At 48.0% G+C, this 18270-nt stretch overlaps 1 protein-coding gene across 2 annotated transcripts in view; it reads left to right on the forward strand.

Annotated features, from left to right (window-relative positions):
* The window catches only part of Nuggc (nuclear GTPase, germinal center associated), a 65987-nt gene that overhangs the window by 35735 nt on the left and 11982 nt on the right, over positions 1 to 18270 (forward strand). For both annotated transcript variants that reach the window (XM_085828991.1, XM_021182542.2), the window contains one exon: positions 16847 to 17011. In XM_085828991.1, coding sequence (XP_085685117.1) covers positions 16847 to 17011 — 165 coding nt within the window. The remainder of the gene's footprint in view (positions 1 to 16846; positions 17012 to 18270) is intronic.

An 18270-nucleotide genomic window follows, 5' to 3' on the forward strand; every position in this document is an offset into this window, starting at 1 on the left:
CCCAGGGTTGTCTCGCACTCTGCCTGTTCAACTGTAAGTTAGCTTGGCCCCAGGTTGTATCATACTTTGCCTGAGTAGGAATAAGTTAAAACGGTCCCTGGGGTGTATCACACTCAGCCTGAGCAGGAGTAAGTTAGGAAGGCCCTAGGGTTGTCTCCCACTTTGCCTGAACAGGAATAAGTTAGGAAGGCCCTAGGGTTGTCTCACACTCTGCCTGAACAGGAGTAAGGTAGGAAGGCCCCAGGGTTGTCTCACACTTTGCCTGAACAGCAGTAAGTTAGGAAGGCCCCAGGGTTGTCTCAAACTCTGCCTGTGCACCTGTAAGTTAGAAAGGGCCCTAGGTTGTCTAATACTCTCCCTGAGCCGAATATATTTTAGGAAGGCCCCAGGGTTGTTTCAAACTCTGCCTGTGCAGGAGCAAATTAGGAAGGCCTCAGAGTTGTCTCACACTCTGCCTGTGCAATGTAAGTTAGGAAAGCCCCTGGGGTTGTCTCACAGTCTGCCTGAGCATGAGTAAGTTAGGAAGGCCCCAGGGTTGTCTCACACTTTTCCTGAGCAGGAGTAAGTTAAAAAGGCCCCAGGGTTGTCTCACACTCTGCCTGTGCAAATGTAATTTAGGATGGCACCTGGGTTGTCTCAAACTCTGCCTGAACAAGAGTAAGTTAGGAAGGCCCCAGGGGTGTCTCACACTCTGCCTGTGCAACTGTAAGTTAGGAAGGTCCCTGGGTTGTCTCTCGCTCTGCCTGAGCAGGAATAAGTTAGGAAGGCCACAGGGTTGTCTCACATTGTGTCTGTTCAACTGTGAGTTAGGTAGGCCCCAGGGTTGTCGCATACTTTGCCTGAGCAGGAGTAAGTTAGGAAGGCCCCAGGGATGTCTCATACTCTCCCTGTTCAAGTGTAAGTTAGGAAGGCCCCAGGGCCGTCTCACAATCTGCCTGTTTAGGTATTAGAACCACCCCAGGATAGTCTCACAGTGTAAGTTAGTAAGGCGCCTGGGTTGTCTCACAGTCTGCCTGTGCAACTGTACATTAGGAAGGCCCCAGGGTGTCTCACACTCTGCCTGTGCAACTGTAAGTTATGAAGGCCCCAGGGATGTCTCACACTCTGCCTCAATAGTAGTAAGTTAGGAAGGCCCCAGAGTTGTCTCACACTCTGCCTATGCAGGAGTAAGGAAGGAATGACTCAGGTTTGTCTCAAACTCTACTTGAACAGAGTGTATGTTAGAAAGGCCACTGGGTTGTCTCACAGTCTGTCTGTGCAACTGTAAGTAAGGCCCCAGGGTTGTCTCAAACTCTGCCTGAGCAGGAGTAAGTTAGAAAGACCCTAGGGTTGTCGAACACTCTGCCTGTGCAACTGAAAGTTAGGAAGGACCAAGGGTTCTCTCGAACTCTGCCTGAGCAGAAGTAAGTTAGGAAGGCCCCAGAGTTGTCTCACACTGTGCCTGAGCAGGAGTAACTTAGGAAGGCCCTCAGGGTTGGCGAACACTCTGCCTGTGCAACTGAAAGTTAGGAAGGCCCCAGGGTTGTCTCATGCTTTGACTGAGCAGGAATAAGAAAAAATGTCGCTGGGGTGTCTCACACTCTGGCTGAGCAGGAATAAGTTAGAAAGGCCCCAGGGTTGTTTCACATTTTGCCTGTTCAACTGTAAGTTAGGTAGGCCCCAGGGTTGTCTCATACTTTGCCTGAGCAAAATAAGTTAAAAAGTCCCTGGGGTGTCTCACATTCTGCCTAAGTAGGAGTAAGTCAGGATGGCCCCAGGGTTGTCTCACACTATGCCTGAATTGGAGTAAGTTAGAAAGGCCCCAGGGTTGTCTCACATTTTGCCTGTTCAACTATAAGTTAGGTAGGCCCCAGGGTTGTCTCATACTTTGCCTGAGCAAAATAAGTTAAAAAGTCCCTGGGGTGTCTCAAACTCTGCCTGAGCAGGAATAAGTTAGAATGGTCCCATGGTTGTCTCACATTGTGCCTGTTTTACTGTAAGTTAGGTAGGCCCCAGGGTTGTCTCATACTTTGCCTGAGCAAAATAAGTTAAAAAGTCCCTGGGGTGTCTCACACTCTGCCTAAGCAGGAGTAAGTCAGGAAGGCCCCAGGGTTGTCTCACACTTTGCCTGAATTGGAGTAAGTTAGGAAGGCCTCAGGGTTGTCACACACTCTGCCTGTGCAACTTTAAGTTAGGAAGGCCCCTGTGTTGTCTCACACTCTGCCTGAACAGGAGTAAGTTATGAAGGCCCCAGGGTTGTCTCACACTTTGCCTGAACAGGAGTAAGTTAGGAAGGCCCCAGGGTTGTCTCGCACTCTGCCTGTTCAACTGTAAGTTAGCTTGGCCCCAGGTTGTCTCATACTTTGCCTGAGTAGGAATAAGTTAAAACGGTCCCTGGGGTGTATCACACTCAGCCTGAGCAGGAGTAAGTTAGGAAGGCCCTAGGGTTGTCTCCCACTTTGCCTGAACAGGAATAAGTTAGGAAGGCCCTAGGGTTGTCTCACACTCTGCCTGAACAGGAGTAAGGTAGGAAGGCCCCAGGGTTGTCTCACACTTTGCCTGAACAGCAGTAAGTTAGGAAGGCCCCAGGGTTGTCTCAAACTCTGCCTGTGCACCTGTAAGTTAGAAAGGGCCCTAGGTTGTCTAATACTCTCCCTGAGCCGAATATATTTTAGGAAGACCCCAGGGTTGTTTCAAACTCTGCCTGTGCAGGAGCAAATTAGGAAGGCCCCTGGGGTTGTCTCACACTCTGCCTGTGCAATGTAAGTTAGGAAGGCCCCTGGGGTTGTCTCACAGTCTGCCTGAGCATGAGTAAGTTAGGAAGGCCCCAGGGTTGTCTCACACTTTTCCTGAGCAGGAGTAAGTTAAAAAGGCCCCAGGGTTGTCTCACACTCTGCCTGTGCAACTGTAAGTTAGGAAGGTCCCTGGGTTGTCTCACGCTCTGCCTGAGCAGGAATAAGTTATGAAGGCCACAGGGTTGTCTCACATTGTGTCTGTTCAACTGTGAGTTAGGTAGGCCCCAGGGTTGTCGCATACTTTGCCTGAGCAGGAATAAGTTAGGAAGGCCCCAGGGTTGTCTCTCATTGTCCCTTTCAACTGTGAGTTAGGTAGGCCCCAGGGTTTCCTCATACTTTGCCTGAGCAGGAGTAAGTTAGGAAGGCCCCAGGGATGTCTCATACTCTCCCTGTTCAAGTGTAAGTTAGGAAGGCCCCAGGGCCGTCTCACAATCTGCCTGTTTAGGTATTAGAACCACCCCAGGATTGTCTCACAGTGTAAGTTAGTAAGGCGCCTGGGTTGTCTCACAGTCTGCCTGTGCAACTGTACATTAGGAAGGCCCCAGGGTGTCTCACACTCTGCCTGTGCAACTGTAAGTTATGAAGGCCCCAGGGATGTCTCACACTCTGCCTCAATAGTAGTAAGTTAGGAAGGCCCCAGAGTTGTCTCACACTCTGCCTATGCAGGAGTAAGGAAGGAATGACTCAGGTTTGTCTCAAACTCTACTTGAACAGAGTCTATGTTAGAAAGGCCACTGGGTTGTCTCACAGTCTGTCTGTGCAACTGTAAGTAAGGCCCCAGGGTTGTCTCAAACTCTGCCTGAGCAGGAGTAAGTTAGAAAGACCCTAGGGTTGTCAAACACTCTGCCTGTGCAACTGAAAGTTAGGAAGGACCAAGGGTTCTCTCGAACTCTGCCTGAGCAGAAGTAAGTTAGGAAGGCCCCAGAGTTGTCTCACACTGTGCCTGAGCAGGAGTAACTTAGGAAGGCCCTCAGGGTTGGCGAACACTCTGCCTGTGCAACTGAAAGTTAGGAAGGCCCCAGGGTTGTCTCATGCTTTGACTGAGCAGGAATAAGAAAAAAGGTCGCTGGGGTGTCTCACACTCTGGCTGAGCAGGAATAAGTTAGAAAGGCCCCAGGGTTGTTTCACATTTTGCCTGATCAACTGTAAGTTAGGTAGGCCCCAGGGTTGTCTCATACTTTGCCTGAGCAAAATAAGTTAAAAAGTCCCTGGGGTGTCTCACACTCTGCCTAAGCAGGAGTAAGTCAGGATGGCCCCAGGGTTGTCTCACACTATGCCTGAATTGGAGTAAGTTAGAAAGGCCCCAGGGTTGTCTCACATTTTGCCTGTTCAACTATAAGTTAGGTAGGCCCCAGGGTTGTCTCATAATTTGCCTGAGCAAAATGAGTTAAAAAGGTCCCTGGGGTGTCTCACACTCTGCCTGAGCAGGAGTAAGTCAGGAAGGCCCGAGGGTTGTCTCGCACTATGCCTGAATTGGAGTAAGTTAGAAAGGCCCCAGGGTTGTCTCACATTTCGCCTGTATAACTGTAAGTTAGGTAGGCCCCAAGGTTGTCTCATACTTTGCCTGAGCAAAATAAGTTAAAAAGGTCCCTGGGGTGTCTCACACTCTGCCTGAGCAGGAGTAAGTCAGGAAGGCCCCAGGGTTGTCTCACACTTTGCCTGAATTTGAGTAAGTTAGGAAGGCCTCAGGGTTGTCTCACACTTTGCCTGAGCAGGAGTAAGTTAAAAAGGCCCCAGGGTTGTCTCACACTCTGCCTGTGCAACTATAAGTTAGGAAGGCCCCTTGGTTGTCTCACACTCTGCCTGAGCATGAGTAAGTTAGGAAGGCCCCAGGGTTGTCTCATACTCTGCCTGTTCAACTGTAAGTTAGGTAGGCCCCAGGTTGTCTCATACTTTGCCTGAGCAGGAATAAGTTAAAAAGGTCCCTGAGGTGTCTTACACTCAGCCTGAGCAGGAAGAAGTTAGGAAGGCCACAGGGTTGTCTCACATTGTGCCTGTTCAACTGTAAGTTAGATAGGCCCCAGGGTTGTCTCATACTTTGGCTTAGCAGGAATAAGTAAAAAAGGTCGCTGGGGTGTCTCAAACTCTGCCTGAGCAGGAATAAGTTAGAATGGTCCCATGGTTGTCTCACATTGTGCCTGTTCAACTGTAAGTTAGGTAGGCCCCAGGGTTGTCTCATACTTTGCCTGAGCAAAATAAGTTAAAAAGTCCCTGGGGTGTCTCAAACTCTGCCTGAGCAGGAATAAGTTAGAATGGTCCCATGGTTCTCACATTGTGCCTGTTCAACTGTAAGTTAGGTAGGCCCCAGGGTTGTCTCATACTTTGCCTGAGCAAAATAAGTTAAAAAGTCCCTGGGGTGTCTCACACTCTGCCTAAGCAGGAGTAAGTCAGGAAGGCCCCAGGGTTGTCTCACACTTTGCCTGAATTGGAGTAAGTTAGGAAGGCCTCAGGGTTGTCTCACACTCTGCCTGTGCAACTTTAAGTTAGGAAGGCCCCTGGGTTGTCTCACACTCTGCCTGAAAGGGAGTAAGTTATGAAGGCCCCAGGGTTGTCTCACACTTTGCCTGAACAGGAGTAAGTTAGGAAGGCCCCAGGGTTGTCTCTCACTCTGCCTGTTCAATTGTAAGTTAGCTTGGCCCCAGGTTGTATCATACTTTGCCTGAGTAGGAATAAGTTAAAACGGTCCCTGGGGTGTATCACAATCAGCCTGAGCAGGAGTAAGTTAGGAAGGCCCTAGGGTTGTCTCCCACTTTGCCTGAACAGGAATAAGTTAGAAAGGCCCTAGGGTTGTTCACACTCTGCCTGAACAGGAGTAAGGTAGGAAGGCCCCAGGGTTGTCTCACACTTTGCCTGAACAGCAGTAAGTTAGGAAGGCCCCAGGGTTGTCTCAAACTCTGCCTGTGCACCTGTAAGTTAGAAAGGGCCCTAGGTTGTCTAATACTCTCCCTGAGCCGAATATATTTTAGGAAGGCCCCAGGGTTGTTTCAAACTCTGCCTGTGCAGGAGCAAATTAGGAAGGCCCCTGGGGTTGTCTCACACTCTGCCTGTGCAATGTAAGTTAGGAAGGCCCCTGGGGTTGTCTCATAGTCTGCCTGAGCATGAGTAAGTTAGGAAGGCCCCAGGGTTGTCTCACACTTTTCCTGAGCAGGAGTAAGTTAAAAAGGCCCCAGGGTTGTCTCACACTCTGCCTGTGCAAATGTAATTTAGGATGGCACCTGGGTTGTCTCACACTCTGCCTGAACAAGAGTAAGTTAGGAAGGCCCCAGGGGTGTCTCACACTCTGCCTGTGCAACTGTAAGTTAGGAAGGTCCCTGGGTTGTCTCACGCTCTGCCTGAGCAGGAATAAGTTAGGAAGGCCACAGGGTTGTCTCACATTGTGTCTGTTCAACTGTGAGTTAGGTAGGCCCCAGGGTTGTCGCATACTTTGCCTGAGCAGGAATAAGTTAGGATGGCCCCAGGGTTGTCTCACATTGTGCCTGTTCAACTGTGAGTTAGGTAGGCCCCAGGGTTGTCTCATACTTTGCCTGAGCAGGAGTAAGTTAGGAAGGCCCCAGGGATGTCTCATACTCTCCCTGTTCAAGTGTAAGTTAGGAAGGCCCCAGGGTCTTCTCACAATCTGCCTGTTTAGGTATTAGAACCACCCCAGGATTGTCTCACAGTGTAAGTTAGTAAGGCGCCTGGGTTGTCTCACAGTCTGCCTGTGCAACTGTACATTAGGAAGGCCCCAGGGTGTCTCACACTCTGCCTGTGCAACTGTAAGTTATGAAGGCCCCAGGGATGTCTCACACTCTGCCTGAATAGTAGTAAGTTAGGAAGGCCCCAGGGTTGTCTCACACTCTGCCTATGCAGGAGTAAGGAAGGAATGACTCAGGTTTGTCTCAAACTCTACTTGAACAGAGTGTATGTTAGAAAGGCCACTGGGTTGTCTCACAGTCTGTCTGTGCAACTGTAACTTAGTAAAGCCCAGGGGTTTTCACAAACTCTACCTGTGCTACTGTAAGGAAGAAAGGCCCCACGGTAGTCTCACATATGCCTGTTTAAGTATTACAACGGCCCCAGGGTTGTCTCACACTCTGCCTGTGCAACTCTAAGTGAGGAAGTTCCCAGGGTGTCTCACACTATGCCTGTGCAACTGTAAGTTAGGAAAGTTCCAGGTTTGACTCACACTCTGCCTGTGCAGGAGTAAGGAAGGAATGGCTCAGGTTTGTCTCAAACTCTACCTGAACAGAGTGTAAGTTAGAAAGGCCCCTGGTTGTCTCACAGTCTGTCTGTGCAACTGTAAGTAAGGCCCCAGGGTTGTCTCAAACTCTGCCTGAGCAGGAGTAAGTTAGAAAGACCCCAGGGTTGTCGAACACTCTGCCTGTGCAACTAAAAGTTAGGAAGGACCAAGGGTTCTCTAGAACTCTGCCTGAGCAGAAGTAAGTTAGGAAGGCCCCAGAGTTGTCTCACACTGTGCCTGAGCAGGAGTAACTTAGAAAGGTCCCAGGGTTGGCGAACACTCTGCCTGTGCAACTGAAAGTTAGGAAGGCCCCAGGGTTGTCTCATGCTTTGACTGAGCAGGAATAAGAAAAAAGGTCGCTGGGGTGTCTCACACTCTGGCTGAGCAGGAATAAGTTAGAAAAGCCCCAGGGTTGTTTCACATTTTGCCTGTTCAACTGTAAGTTAGGTAGGCCCCAGGGTTGTCTCATACTTTGCCTGAGCAAAATAAGTTAAAAAGTCCCTGGGGTGTCTCACACTCTGCCTAAGCAGGAGTAAGTCAGGAAGGCCCCAGGGTTGTCTCACACTATGCCTGAATTGGAGTAAGTTAGAAAGGCCCCAGGGTTGTCTCACATTTTGCCTGTATAACTGTAAGTTAGGTAGGCCCCAGGGTTGTCTCATACTTTGCCTGAGCAAAATTAGTTAAAAAGGTCCCTGGGGTGTCTCACACTCTGCCTGAGCAGGAGTAAGTCAGGAAGGCCCCAGGGTTGTCTCCCACTTTGCCTGAATTGGAGTAAGTTAGGAAGGCCCCAGGGTTGTCTCACACTCTGCCTGAAAAGGAGTAAGTTAGGAAGGCCCCAGGGTTGTCTCACACTTTTCCTGAACAGGAGTAAGTTAGGAAGGCCCCAGGGTTGTCTCACACTCTGCCTGTGCAACTATAAGTTAGGAAGGCCCCTTGGTTGTCTCACACTCTGCCTGAGCATGAATAAGTTAGGAAGGCCCCAGGGTTTTCTCATACTCTGCCTGTTCAACTGTAAGTTAGGTAGGCCCCAGGTTGTCTCATACTTTGCCTGAGCAGGAATAAGTTAAAAAGGTCCCTGAGGTGTCTTACACTCAGCCTGAGCAGGAATAAGTTAGGAAGGCCACAGGGTTGTCTCACATTGTGCCTGTTCAACTGTGAGTTAGGTAGGCCCCAGGGTTGTCTCATACTTTGCCTGAGTAAAATAAGTTAAAAAAGTCCCTGGGGTGTCTCACAATCTGCCTGAGCAGGAGTAAGTCAGGAAGGCCCCAGGGTTGTTTCAAACTCTGCCTATGCAGGAGTAAATTAGGAAGGCCCCAGGGTTGTCTCACATTCCGCCTTTAAACCATAAGTTAGGAAGGCCCCAGGGTTGTCTAATTCTCTGCCTGTTCAATTGTAAGTTGGTAGGCCCCAGGGTTGTCTCATACTTTGCCTGAGCAGGAATAAGTTAAATAGGTCCCTGGGGTGTCTCACACTCTGCCTGAGCAGGAGTAAGTTAGGAAGGCCCCAGGGTTGTCTCTCACTTTCCTGAACAGGGGTAAGTTAGGAAGGCCCCAGGGTTGTCTCACACTCTGCCTGAGCAGGAATAAGTTAGGAAGGCCTCTGGGTTGTCTTCTATCTGTCTATGCCGGTGTGAGTTAGGCACAGGGTTGTCTCACATTCTCCCTGTTCAGGTATTAGGAAGGCCCCAAAGTTGTCTCACACTCTGCCTGTGCATTTGTAGTTAGGTAGGCCCCAGGGTTATCTCACAATCTGACTATTTAAGTATTATGACAGCCCCAGGTTTGTCTCACACTCTGTCTGAACAGAGTGTAAATTAGAAAAGCGCCAGAGTTGTTTCACACTCTGCCTGTGCAACTGTAAGTTGGTAAGTTCCCAGGTTTTCTAACACTGTGCCTGTTCAACTCTAAGTTAGTAAGGCCCCTGGGTTGTCTCACACTCTGTGCAACTGTAACTTAGTAAGGCCGCAGGGTTGTCACAACCTCTTCCTGAACAAGAGTAAGTTAGGAAGACCCCAGGGTTGTCTCACACTCTGCTTGTTCAACTGTAAGTTAGGAAGGCCCCAGGGTTGTCTCATACTTTGCCTGAGCAGGAATAAGTTAAAAAGGTCCCTGGGTTGTCTCACACTCTGCCTGAGCAGGAGTAAATTAAGAAGGCCCCAGGGTTGTCTCGCTCTTTGCCTGAGCAGGAATAAGTTAAAAAGGTCCCTGGGGTGTCTCACACTCTGCCTGAGCAGGAGTAAGTTAGGAAGGCCCCAGGGTTGTCTCATACTTTGCCTGAGCAGGAATAAGTTAAAAAGGCCCCAGGGTTGTCTCACACTCTGCCCGTTCAAATGTAATTTAGGAAGGCACCTGGGTTGTCTCATACTCTGCCTGAACAGCAGTAAGTTAGGAAGGCCCCAGGGTTGTCTCAAAATCTGCCTGTGCAATTGTAAGTTAGAAAGGGCCCTAGGTTGTCTAATACTCTCCCTGAGCCGAATATATTTTAAGAAGACCGCAGGGTTGTTTCAAACTCTGCCTGTGCAGGCGTAAATTAGGAAGGCCCCAGGGTTGTCTCACACTCCGCCTTTGCAACCATAAGTTAGGAAGCCTGCAGGGTTGTCTAATTCTCTGCCTGTGCAGTGTATTAGTTAGGAAGGCCCCTGGGTTGTCTCAGATCTGCCTGTGCCGGTGTGAGTTAGGAAGGCACAAGGTTGTCTCACAGTCTCCCTGTTCAGGTATTAGGAAGGCCCCAATGTTGTTTCACATTCTGCCTGTTCATTTGTTGTTAGGAAGGCCCCAGGGTTGTCTCACAATCTGACTGTTAAGTATTATGACAGCCCCAGGTTTGTCTCACACTCTGTCAGAACAAAGTTTAAATTGGAAAAGCGCCAGGGTTGTCTCACACTCTGCCTGTGCAACTGTAAGTTAGGAAGTTCCCAGGTTGTCTCACACTCTGCCTGTGCAACTGTAAGTTATGAAGGCCCCAGGTTTGTCTCACACTCTGCCTGAACAGGTGTAAGTTAGTATGGCCCCAGGTTGCTCTCATATTCTGCCTGTGCAGGAATAAGGAAGGAATGACTCAAATTTGTTTGAAACTCTACCTGAACAGAGGGTAAGTTAGAAAGGCCCCTGGGTTGTCTCACAGTCTGTCTGTGCAACTGTAACTTAGTAAGTCTGCAAGGTTGTCACAAACTCTTCCTGAACAAGAGTAAGTTAGGAAGGCCCCAGGGTTGTCTCACACGCTGCCTGTTCAACTGTAAGTTGGTAGGCCCCAGGATTGTCTCATACTTTGCCTGAGCAGGAGTAAGTAGGAAGACCTCAGGGTTGTCTCATACTCTGCCTGTTCAACTGTAAGTTAGGTAGGCCCCAGGGTTGTCTCATACTTTGCCTGAGCAAAATCAGTTAAAAAGGTCCCTGGGGTGTCTCTCACTCTGCCTGAGGAGTAGTAAGTTAGGAAGGCCCCAGGGTTGTCTCTCACTTTGCCTGAACAGGAGTAAGTTAGGAAGGCCTCAGGGTTGTCTCACACTCTGCCTGAGCTGGAATAAGTTAGGAAGGCCCCAGGGTTGTGTCACATTGTGCCTGTTCAACTGTAAGTTAGGTAGGCCCCAGGGTTGTCTCATACTTTGCCTGAGCAAAATAAGTTAAAAAGGTCCCTGGGGTGTCTCACACTTTGCCTGAGCAGGAGTAAGCTAGGAAGGCCTCAGGGTTGTCTCATACTCTGCCTATGCAACTGTAAGTTAGGAAGGCCCCTGGGTTGTCTCACACTCTGCCTGAACAGGAATAAGTTAGGAAGGCCCCAGGGTGTCTCACACTCTGCCTGTGCAACTGTGAGTTAGGAAGGCCCCTGGGTTGTCTCACACTCTGCCTGAGCAGGAGTAAGTTAAGAAGGCCCCAGGGTTGTCTCGCACTTTGCCTGAGCAGGAATAAGTTAAAAAGGTCCCTGGGGTGTCTCACCCTCTGTCTGAGCAGGAGTAAGTTAGGAAGGCCTCAGGGTTGTCTCACACTCTGCCTCTTCAACTGTAATTTAGGAAGGCCCCTGGGTTGTCTCGCACTTTGCCTTAAGAGGAGTAAGTTAGGAAGGCCCCAGGGCTGTCTCACAATCTGCTTGTTCAACTGTAAGTTAGGTAGGCCCTAGGTTGTCTCATACTTTGCATGAGCAGGAATAAGTTAAAAAAGTCCCTGGGGTGTCTCACACTCTGCCTGAGCAGGAGTAAATTAGGAAGACCCCAGGGTTGTCTCACACTATGCCTGAACAGGAGTAAGGTAAGAGGACATCAGGGTTGTCTCATACTCTGCCTGTTCAACTATAAGTTAGGTAGGCCCCAGGGTTGTTTCATACTTTTCCTGAGTAGGAATAAGTTAAAAATGTCCCTGGGGTGTCTCACATTCTGCCTGAGCAGGAGTAAGTTAGGAAGGCTCCAGGGTTGTCTCGCACTTTGCCTGAACAGGAGTAAGTTAGGAAGGCCCCAGGGTTGTCTCACAATCTGACTGTTTAAGTATTATGACAGCCCCAGGTTTGTCTCACACTCTGTCTGAGCAGAGTGTAAGTTAGAAAAGCGCCAGGGTGTCTCACACTCTGCCTGTGCAACTCTAAGTTAGGAAGGCTTCAGGGTACTCTCACATTCTGCCTGAACAGGAGTAAGGAAGGAATGACTCAGATTTGTCTCAAACTCTACCTGAACAGAGTGTAAGTTAGAAAGGCCCCTGGGTTGTCTCAACCTGGGTTGTCTCAATCTCTTCCTGAGCATGAGTAAGTTAGGAAGGCCCTGGGGTTGTCTCACACTCTGCCTGTTCAACTGTTAGTAGAAAGGACCCAGGGTTGTCTCAAATTCTGCCTGTTCAATTGTAAGTCAGGTAGGCCCCAGGGTTGTCTCATACTTTGCCTGAGCAGGAATAAGTTAAAAAGGTCCCTGAGGTGTCTCACACTCTGCCTGAGGAGGAGTAAGGAAGATCCCAGGGTTGTCTCACACTTGACCTGAGCAGGAAGTAAGTTATGAAGGCCCCAGGGTTGTGTCACCTTCTGCCTGTGCAACTGTAAGTTAGGAAGGCCCCAGAGTTGTCTCACACTTTGCCTGAGCAGGAGTAAGTTAGGAAGGCCCAAGGGTTGTCTCTCACTTTGCCTGAGCAGGAGTAAGTTAGGAAGGCCCCAGGGTTGTCTCACACTCTGCCTGTGCAACTGTAAGTTAGAAAGGCCCCTGGGTTGTCTAATACTCTCCCTGAGTCGAATGTATTTTAAGAAGGCCCCAGGTTTATTTCAAACTCTGCCTGTGCAGGAGTAAATTAGGAACGCTCAGGGTTGTCTGACACTGCCTTTGCAACCATAAGTTAGGAAGGCCCCAGGGTTGTCTAATTCTCTGCCTGAGCAGAGTATTAGTTAGGAAGGCCCCTGGGTTGTCTCACACTCTGCCTGAGTAAGAGTAAGTTAAGAAGGCCCCAGGGTTGTCGCACACTTTGCCTGTGCAACTGTAAGTTAGGAAGGACCCAGGTTTGTCTCAAATTCTGCCTGTGCAACTGTAAGTTAGGAAGGCCCCAGGGTTGTCTGCCTGAGCAGTAGTAATATAGGAAGACCTCAGGGTTGTCTCATACTCTGCCTGTTCAACTGTAAGTTAGGTAGGCCCCAGGGTTGTCTCATACTTTGCCTGAGTAGGAATAAGTTAAAAAGTTCCCTGGGGTGTCTCACGCTCTGCCTGAGCAGGAGTAAGTTAGGAAGGCCCCAGGGTTGTCTAGCACTTTGCCTTACAGGATTAAGTTAGGAAGGTCCCAGGGTTGTCTCACACTCTGCCTGTGCAACTATAAGTTAGGAAGGCCCCTGGGTTGTCTCACACTCTGCCTGAACAGGAGTAAGGTAGGAAGGCCCCAGGGTTGTCTTGCACTTTGCCTGAACTGGAGTAAGTTAGGAAGGCCCCAGGTTTGTCTCACACTCTGCCTGTGCCGCTGTAAGTTAGAAAGGCCTCTGTCTTGTCTCATACTCTGCCTGAGCAGAATATATGTTAGGAAAGCCCCTGGGTTGTCTCACACTCTGGCTACTCTTCTGTAAGTTAGGAAGGCCCCAGGGTTGTCTCATACTCTGCCTGTGCAGGTGTAAGTAAGAATATATATTTTTTTTCTTTTTCTTTTAAAAGAAGATATAAAGCCTTTAGAGTCTTGGAGGTGAAAATGACAACAAAAAGATTAAAAACATTTCATTTAGGTAAAAGTGAAAGGAAGATTACCTTACCTGGACAGATGTATTGAAAGGCAAAGGTGACAATACTTAGACATTTGGCATTTCTCCTGAGTCTTTAAACAAGATGGGATGTGTTTAAATAATGACTTTGTAGCTTGAATTATAGACAATCTAGTGGGCTACAGATAAGCCTTTGTTGTCTCAGAGATGGTCCTTAAAGTCTAACAGATGCCTTCATCTGTCCATGGACTTCCTTTTTGTCCTGGTCCATTGTAAAGTCCATGTTCCAATGCAATGGAAAGAAGCAGACTATTGAGGTCAGAGAGATTGTGAGGACACACAGGCAGATAACAGCTACTGATCTACTCTAGAGGATGGCTGCTAGGCAGGTACCCTGGCACACGAAGGCACATAAGGGTCCCATAAAGGTGGGCACAGGCGCATGTGTAGACCTGCTCTCAGACCACATGGAGGTAGGCCATCTGACAAACACAGGCTGACAAAGGGATAGATTTGGGAGTCTGATCTCAAGGTCATATTCATATAGAGCCACACAGAAGACAAATTCTGTCCCAAATAATTATATTACCAACTATATATGTTTTAGGGTCGCCAGACATCCAGGTATCACGCATTTTGTGCTGACTCTTTGCCCCCTGGATGTCTGTGTTTTATCTAATTCATCCATGTTAGTGCCATGTTATGTAAACCTTAGCTGGCTTAATTGGCTTCTTTCCCCAAGTTGCTCTCAGAATCTCAGTCTGTATTGATTACTTTCCTTGTTGCTGTTACAAAATACCCAGCAGGGAAAACAACAAAACCCCAAAACCTTAAGGCAGGAAGGTTTATTCTGGCTCCCAGTTCAGAGCATACACTCTCCATGGTGGTGGGCTACTTGCAGCTCAGCTTGCTCATATTTGGGGGTCAAATAGGTAACAGGGACCTTTGAGTAGATGGGAGGCTATCCTATAACTTGTAAGGTTCATGTCTGCTGACCTAGGGTCCTGTGTATATCACCTAGCCCCCATGTCCAAAGGATTCCACAGCCTCCGCAAACAGCGCCACCAGGTGGATTGAGTGGTTCACACAGCCGAGCCTATGGGGGAACATTTCACATTTGAACATAACAGGAAATGTAGTAACACCGTGAAGGGAAGGGGACTGGAGAGGAGGCATTTTGGCAAATTTTAAACATTTGTCTTCCCAGTCTAGAATGCAGACCTTTGGAATGCCCATCTAAAATTATGTTTTGTCACAGAAATGGACAGGTTTCTCTTTAATAAGATGACTGTTCTCACCCCAACAGTGAAGAGCTAACTGCCAAAATAGAAACCTGGAGACATAGGGAGAAAAATAAGCCCCTACATCCAATCGCTAACTGCGCTGTTTCTTTCTAAGAGACTGAGTATTCAGACATAAGCAAGACTGTATATGAAAATAGAACCCAGACTCACACCACCTGTAAGGTGTCAACAAAGCAGCCCCCTAACACCATACCCAGCCCAGGAAGCCAGCCTTCTGTTTCCAAGTCTGAAGACTCAAGCAGGAGGTCGGACTGCTATTTCTATTAACAATCCAGGAAAGTTGGACTTCTGTAGCAGTTCCAAATGGCCAGGGTTTGATGACTAACTTCCCTCCACCTTTACCAGCTGGAAAAAGCCAATTATGAATCTTTAGCTAAGCACACAGGAAGAGGGGTTCAATCAATAGTAGTTCTGAGTAGCCAGCATTTGCTTTTCTCATGCAGTTGACCTTGTCTATTTTCACACTCGGGTTTGTCCATCAGCTCTATAGGATCAAGTTGTCTGACTTCTTGTTGTACTGGGAAAGGGAGGGGTGAAGTAGGCTCTTGGAAAAGGTTCTGAAGATAGTCTGGGCCTGGGGGAAGTAAGGCAGGGATGAGCCTGACAGGTGGCAAGATGGCAGAGATAGGAAAGCCAACGTCAATGTGTAAATAAACGGGGCAGCAAGTTGGCCAATGACTGACGTGAATGACCCTGTAAAGGGGATTGAACATGGCTGCATTTGTTTCTTTGCTGCATTTCTTAGACTTCATTTTGGTTTAGCTGCATGAGACAAAACACAGCAAAACTCCTGGCATCTAAGGCTGTTTTTCTCTTTCTTTTCTAATTCAACTGGTGTCCTCTGAAATGGCTGGGGAAAGAGGGTTTGACCTTCCAATTTCCTGAAAAAGTTCTGCGGGGTGAAATCTGCCTTTTTGCCCAACACGAGATTGCTTTTGGAAGTGCTCGTGGAAAATGAATCAAACGTGATGCTGTGGGTGGGTGGTTTGTTTTACAGACACAAGGACAAGGTATTTTGGGAAACATCCCGTCCCTGTTTGCTGTTCTTTGCCCACTCTGAGGTGCAGCCCCTTGGCTCATCCTTATCTCCAAACCTAAGCCATGGAAGACCCAGGATCAGAGGCTGAGGAGCCTGTCCCTGGGGGAGGTCTGAAGGAATCAACAGCAGCTTTCCTCAAAATTCCTTGGCCTCTGATATCGGTCTTAGTTCTTTGATGGAAAGTTGGAAGACGAGAGTTCTGTCCGTGCCTTTGGATTCCTGAGTAAGAAAGAAAGAAACCAATCTTCATTCTTTTCAAGATTGTATTTCTAACCAAAAGTTTGGATTTTGTGGGGGTGGTTAGTGATTTTTAAATGAAGTAATTAATTTCAGGATCAATAGGAAGTTGATCATGACATTTCAATGTCGAATGAGCCCTGGGCTCCCATGCAAAGTCCCTGTTTCCTTCTTACTGTTCTTTACATCTAACATGTTATAGCAAGGATTTGTTCTCAGAACATGCATCCTTACCAACCTTGTTGACATGTGAACCTTGCCGTGTGTCTCTTTGTGAACACACGTGGACAGCTCCCCCAGAGTTAAGCCCTGTCATTATCATCCTGTTAGGAAGTCCCTAGTACCACCTCTGCAGTCCATTGCTGCATAAAACATAGCCCTGCAATGCAATGCATGTCTGGGCATGTTCTTTCTCCTCACTCTGCAGCGTTCTTCTGAGAAACAGGAGCATGGCCTTCTCTGTGTGATCTTAGAGCTCTGCTGTTCAACGCTGGTGGGAGGTCTGAGGATCAGCTTACTTGGAAGCTAAGTAGGAACTCAGAATCCTAGCCCTTCAGATTTTAAGATTGAAGGGACACTGAAGTCTGAGAAACACGACCCTCAACAACTGCTTTGTGTGACGTCAAAGACCATTAAATGTTCGTCAGACCAGATGGCATTGAGAAAATGTGTTTTCTTTTAAAACACTGTTACATTTAACTATAGATGCTGTTTCACTATGATTTTTCATACATGTATCATGGTCATATTCACCTCCATGCCCTGTCTTGTCTCTATCCTACTCCTGTGCCCTGGAAACATTGTTCTCATAATGACTGAATTATTATTTGGTAAAAGATGAAAGCTTTCTGTGGTATGAGGAGAAGCCAGAGTATAGACAATTATTCAGCCTTGCTTCCTCAAATAGCCCGCTCCATTTTACACCCCAAATAAGTTACAACAGGCATTTTTTTTTTTGTTCTGTTTCCTATACTAAGAAATTCTAGGAGGTCTGTGCACTGAGGGTGCCTTCTGGGAATAATAAAGATGAATCTACTGTGGGGGAATTGCAGGCTGGAGCTTGTGCTGCTGAAGGGTTTCCATGGGAGCAGAGTTTAGGAATCTGATGCTCCTGCGACTTTGTTCCTAGACTGAACAACTGAACACGGGTGGCCTGCGACAGTTTGTGGAGGAGAAGATGGAGCTGTTGGAGAAGGCCATTGATCAGTGCTTTGCTCGAATGGAACAGCCCCTGCAGACAGGGGTCCAGGTGGCCATGACTTCCTACCGCCGCATCCTCGGGTCATGCCTGGTGGTGAGTAGCTTTGTCCAGGGAATGCCTGTGTTCTGCAGCGTGATCTCCAAATGCCTCTAACACTGCCTCCTCACTTTCTAGAAAGAGCTTGAAGAAAGCTCGGCATGGTTTCTTACATCTGTAACCTTACCACTCTGGAGGATGGCTGTAAATTTCAGGCTAGCCTGGGCTGGGTAGCAAGTTCCCAAGTAATCTGGCGGATTAGAGAATGAACCTCTGTCTCCAAATCCTAAATCAAAATCAACCAACCAACCAACCAACCAACCAACCAACCAACCAACCAACCAAGAAAACAAAAGATAGTAGGGAAAAGTGAAAGTTCTGTGTAGGAAATCCTCTGTATGAGAAGTGTTCGCCTGTGGCTTTTGGGGCAAGTGAGGCCTACAGTTCAGCAGAGACAGGGCTGGGCTTCAGGGGATTAGTCTCATAGTTTGAGAGTCAGTTCCACTGCACACCCTGAGCAGGGCACAAACCATTCAGTACTTCAAGTCAGTTTAGAGATTTCTTGATCGTCTTTTCTGTAGAATTGGGGGTGCTACATGTCTGGCCTAAACATCTCCTGGCACTGATGCCATTATCAGTTATCTTGGAAAGAGGAAGCATCACCTTGCAGGCTCTTTGCTTGGCACAAATAGTTATACAAATCAAACAGTTGTATGGGCCTTCTCAAAGATGGAGCTGTAAGTACAGGTGGGATTCCGTAAGATTCATATCACTCAGGCAGCCATGACGGGATGTCACAGGCATAGGGGATGACTTGAGCTATAGGCACAGTTCAGGAAGCTGGAAGTTCAGGGTCAGATGTTGGCAGTGTCTGCTTAGGCCTCTTTCCTTAACCTGGGGACAATGGCCTGCTCATAGTGCCCTTACATATTCTCTCTCTCTCTCTCTCTCTCTCTCTCTCTCTCTCTGTGTGTGTGTGTGTGTGTGTGTGTGTGAGAGAGAGAGAGAGAGAGAGAGAGAGAGAGGTACTCTTAGTGTCTCTCTCATAAGGACACCCATCATATTGAATTTGGGCTCCACTTTTGTGACCTCACTTAGCCTAATGGCCTCCTTAGATAAGTCATCTCTGAATACAGTAACATTGGTTATTAGGACTTTAACACTTTGGAGGGGCTAGAGTATAACTAATGATTCATCCCATTAGCTTAATGAGTGGTGGTGACCTGTCCACATGGCAGGACAAAATGAAAGGCTCAGATGATATGTTGTAATTGTTTTTAAAATGACTTTGAATGCTGGAACATTAAAAAATGAAA

This window comes from Mus caroli, unplaced genomic scaffold (assembly GCF_978045245.1).
Source record: "Mus caroli unplaced genomic scaffold, Mus_caroli_1 scaffold_12, whole genome shotgun sequence".
Lineage (NCBI taxonomy): Eukaryota > Metazoa > Chordata > Mammalia > Rodentia > Muridae > Mus > Mus caroli.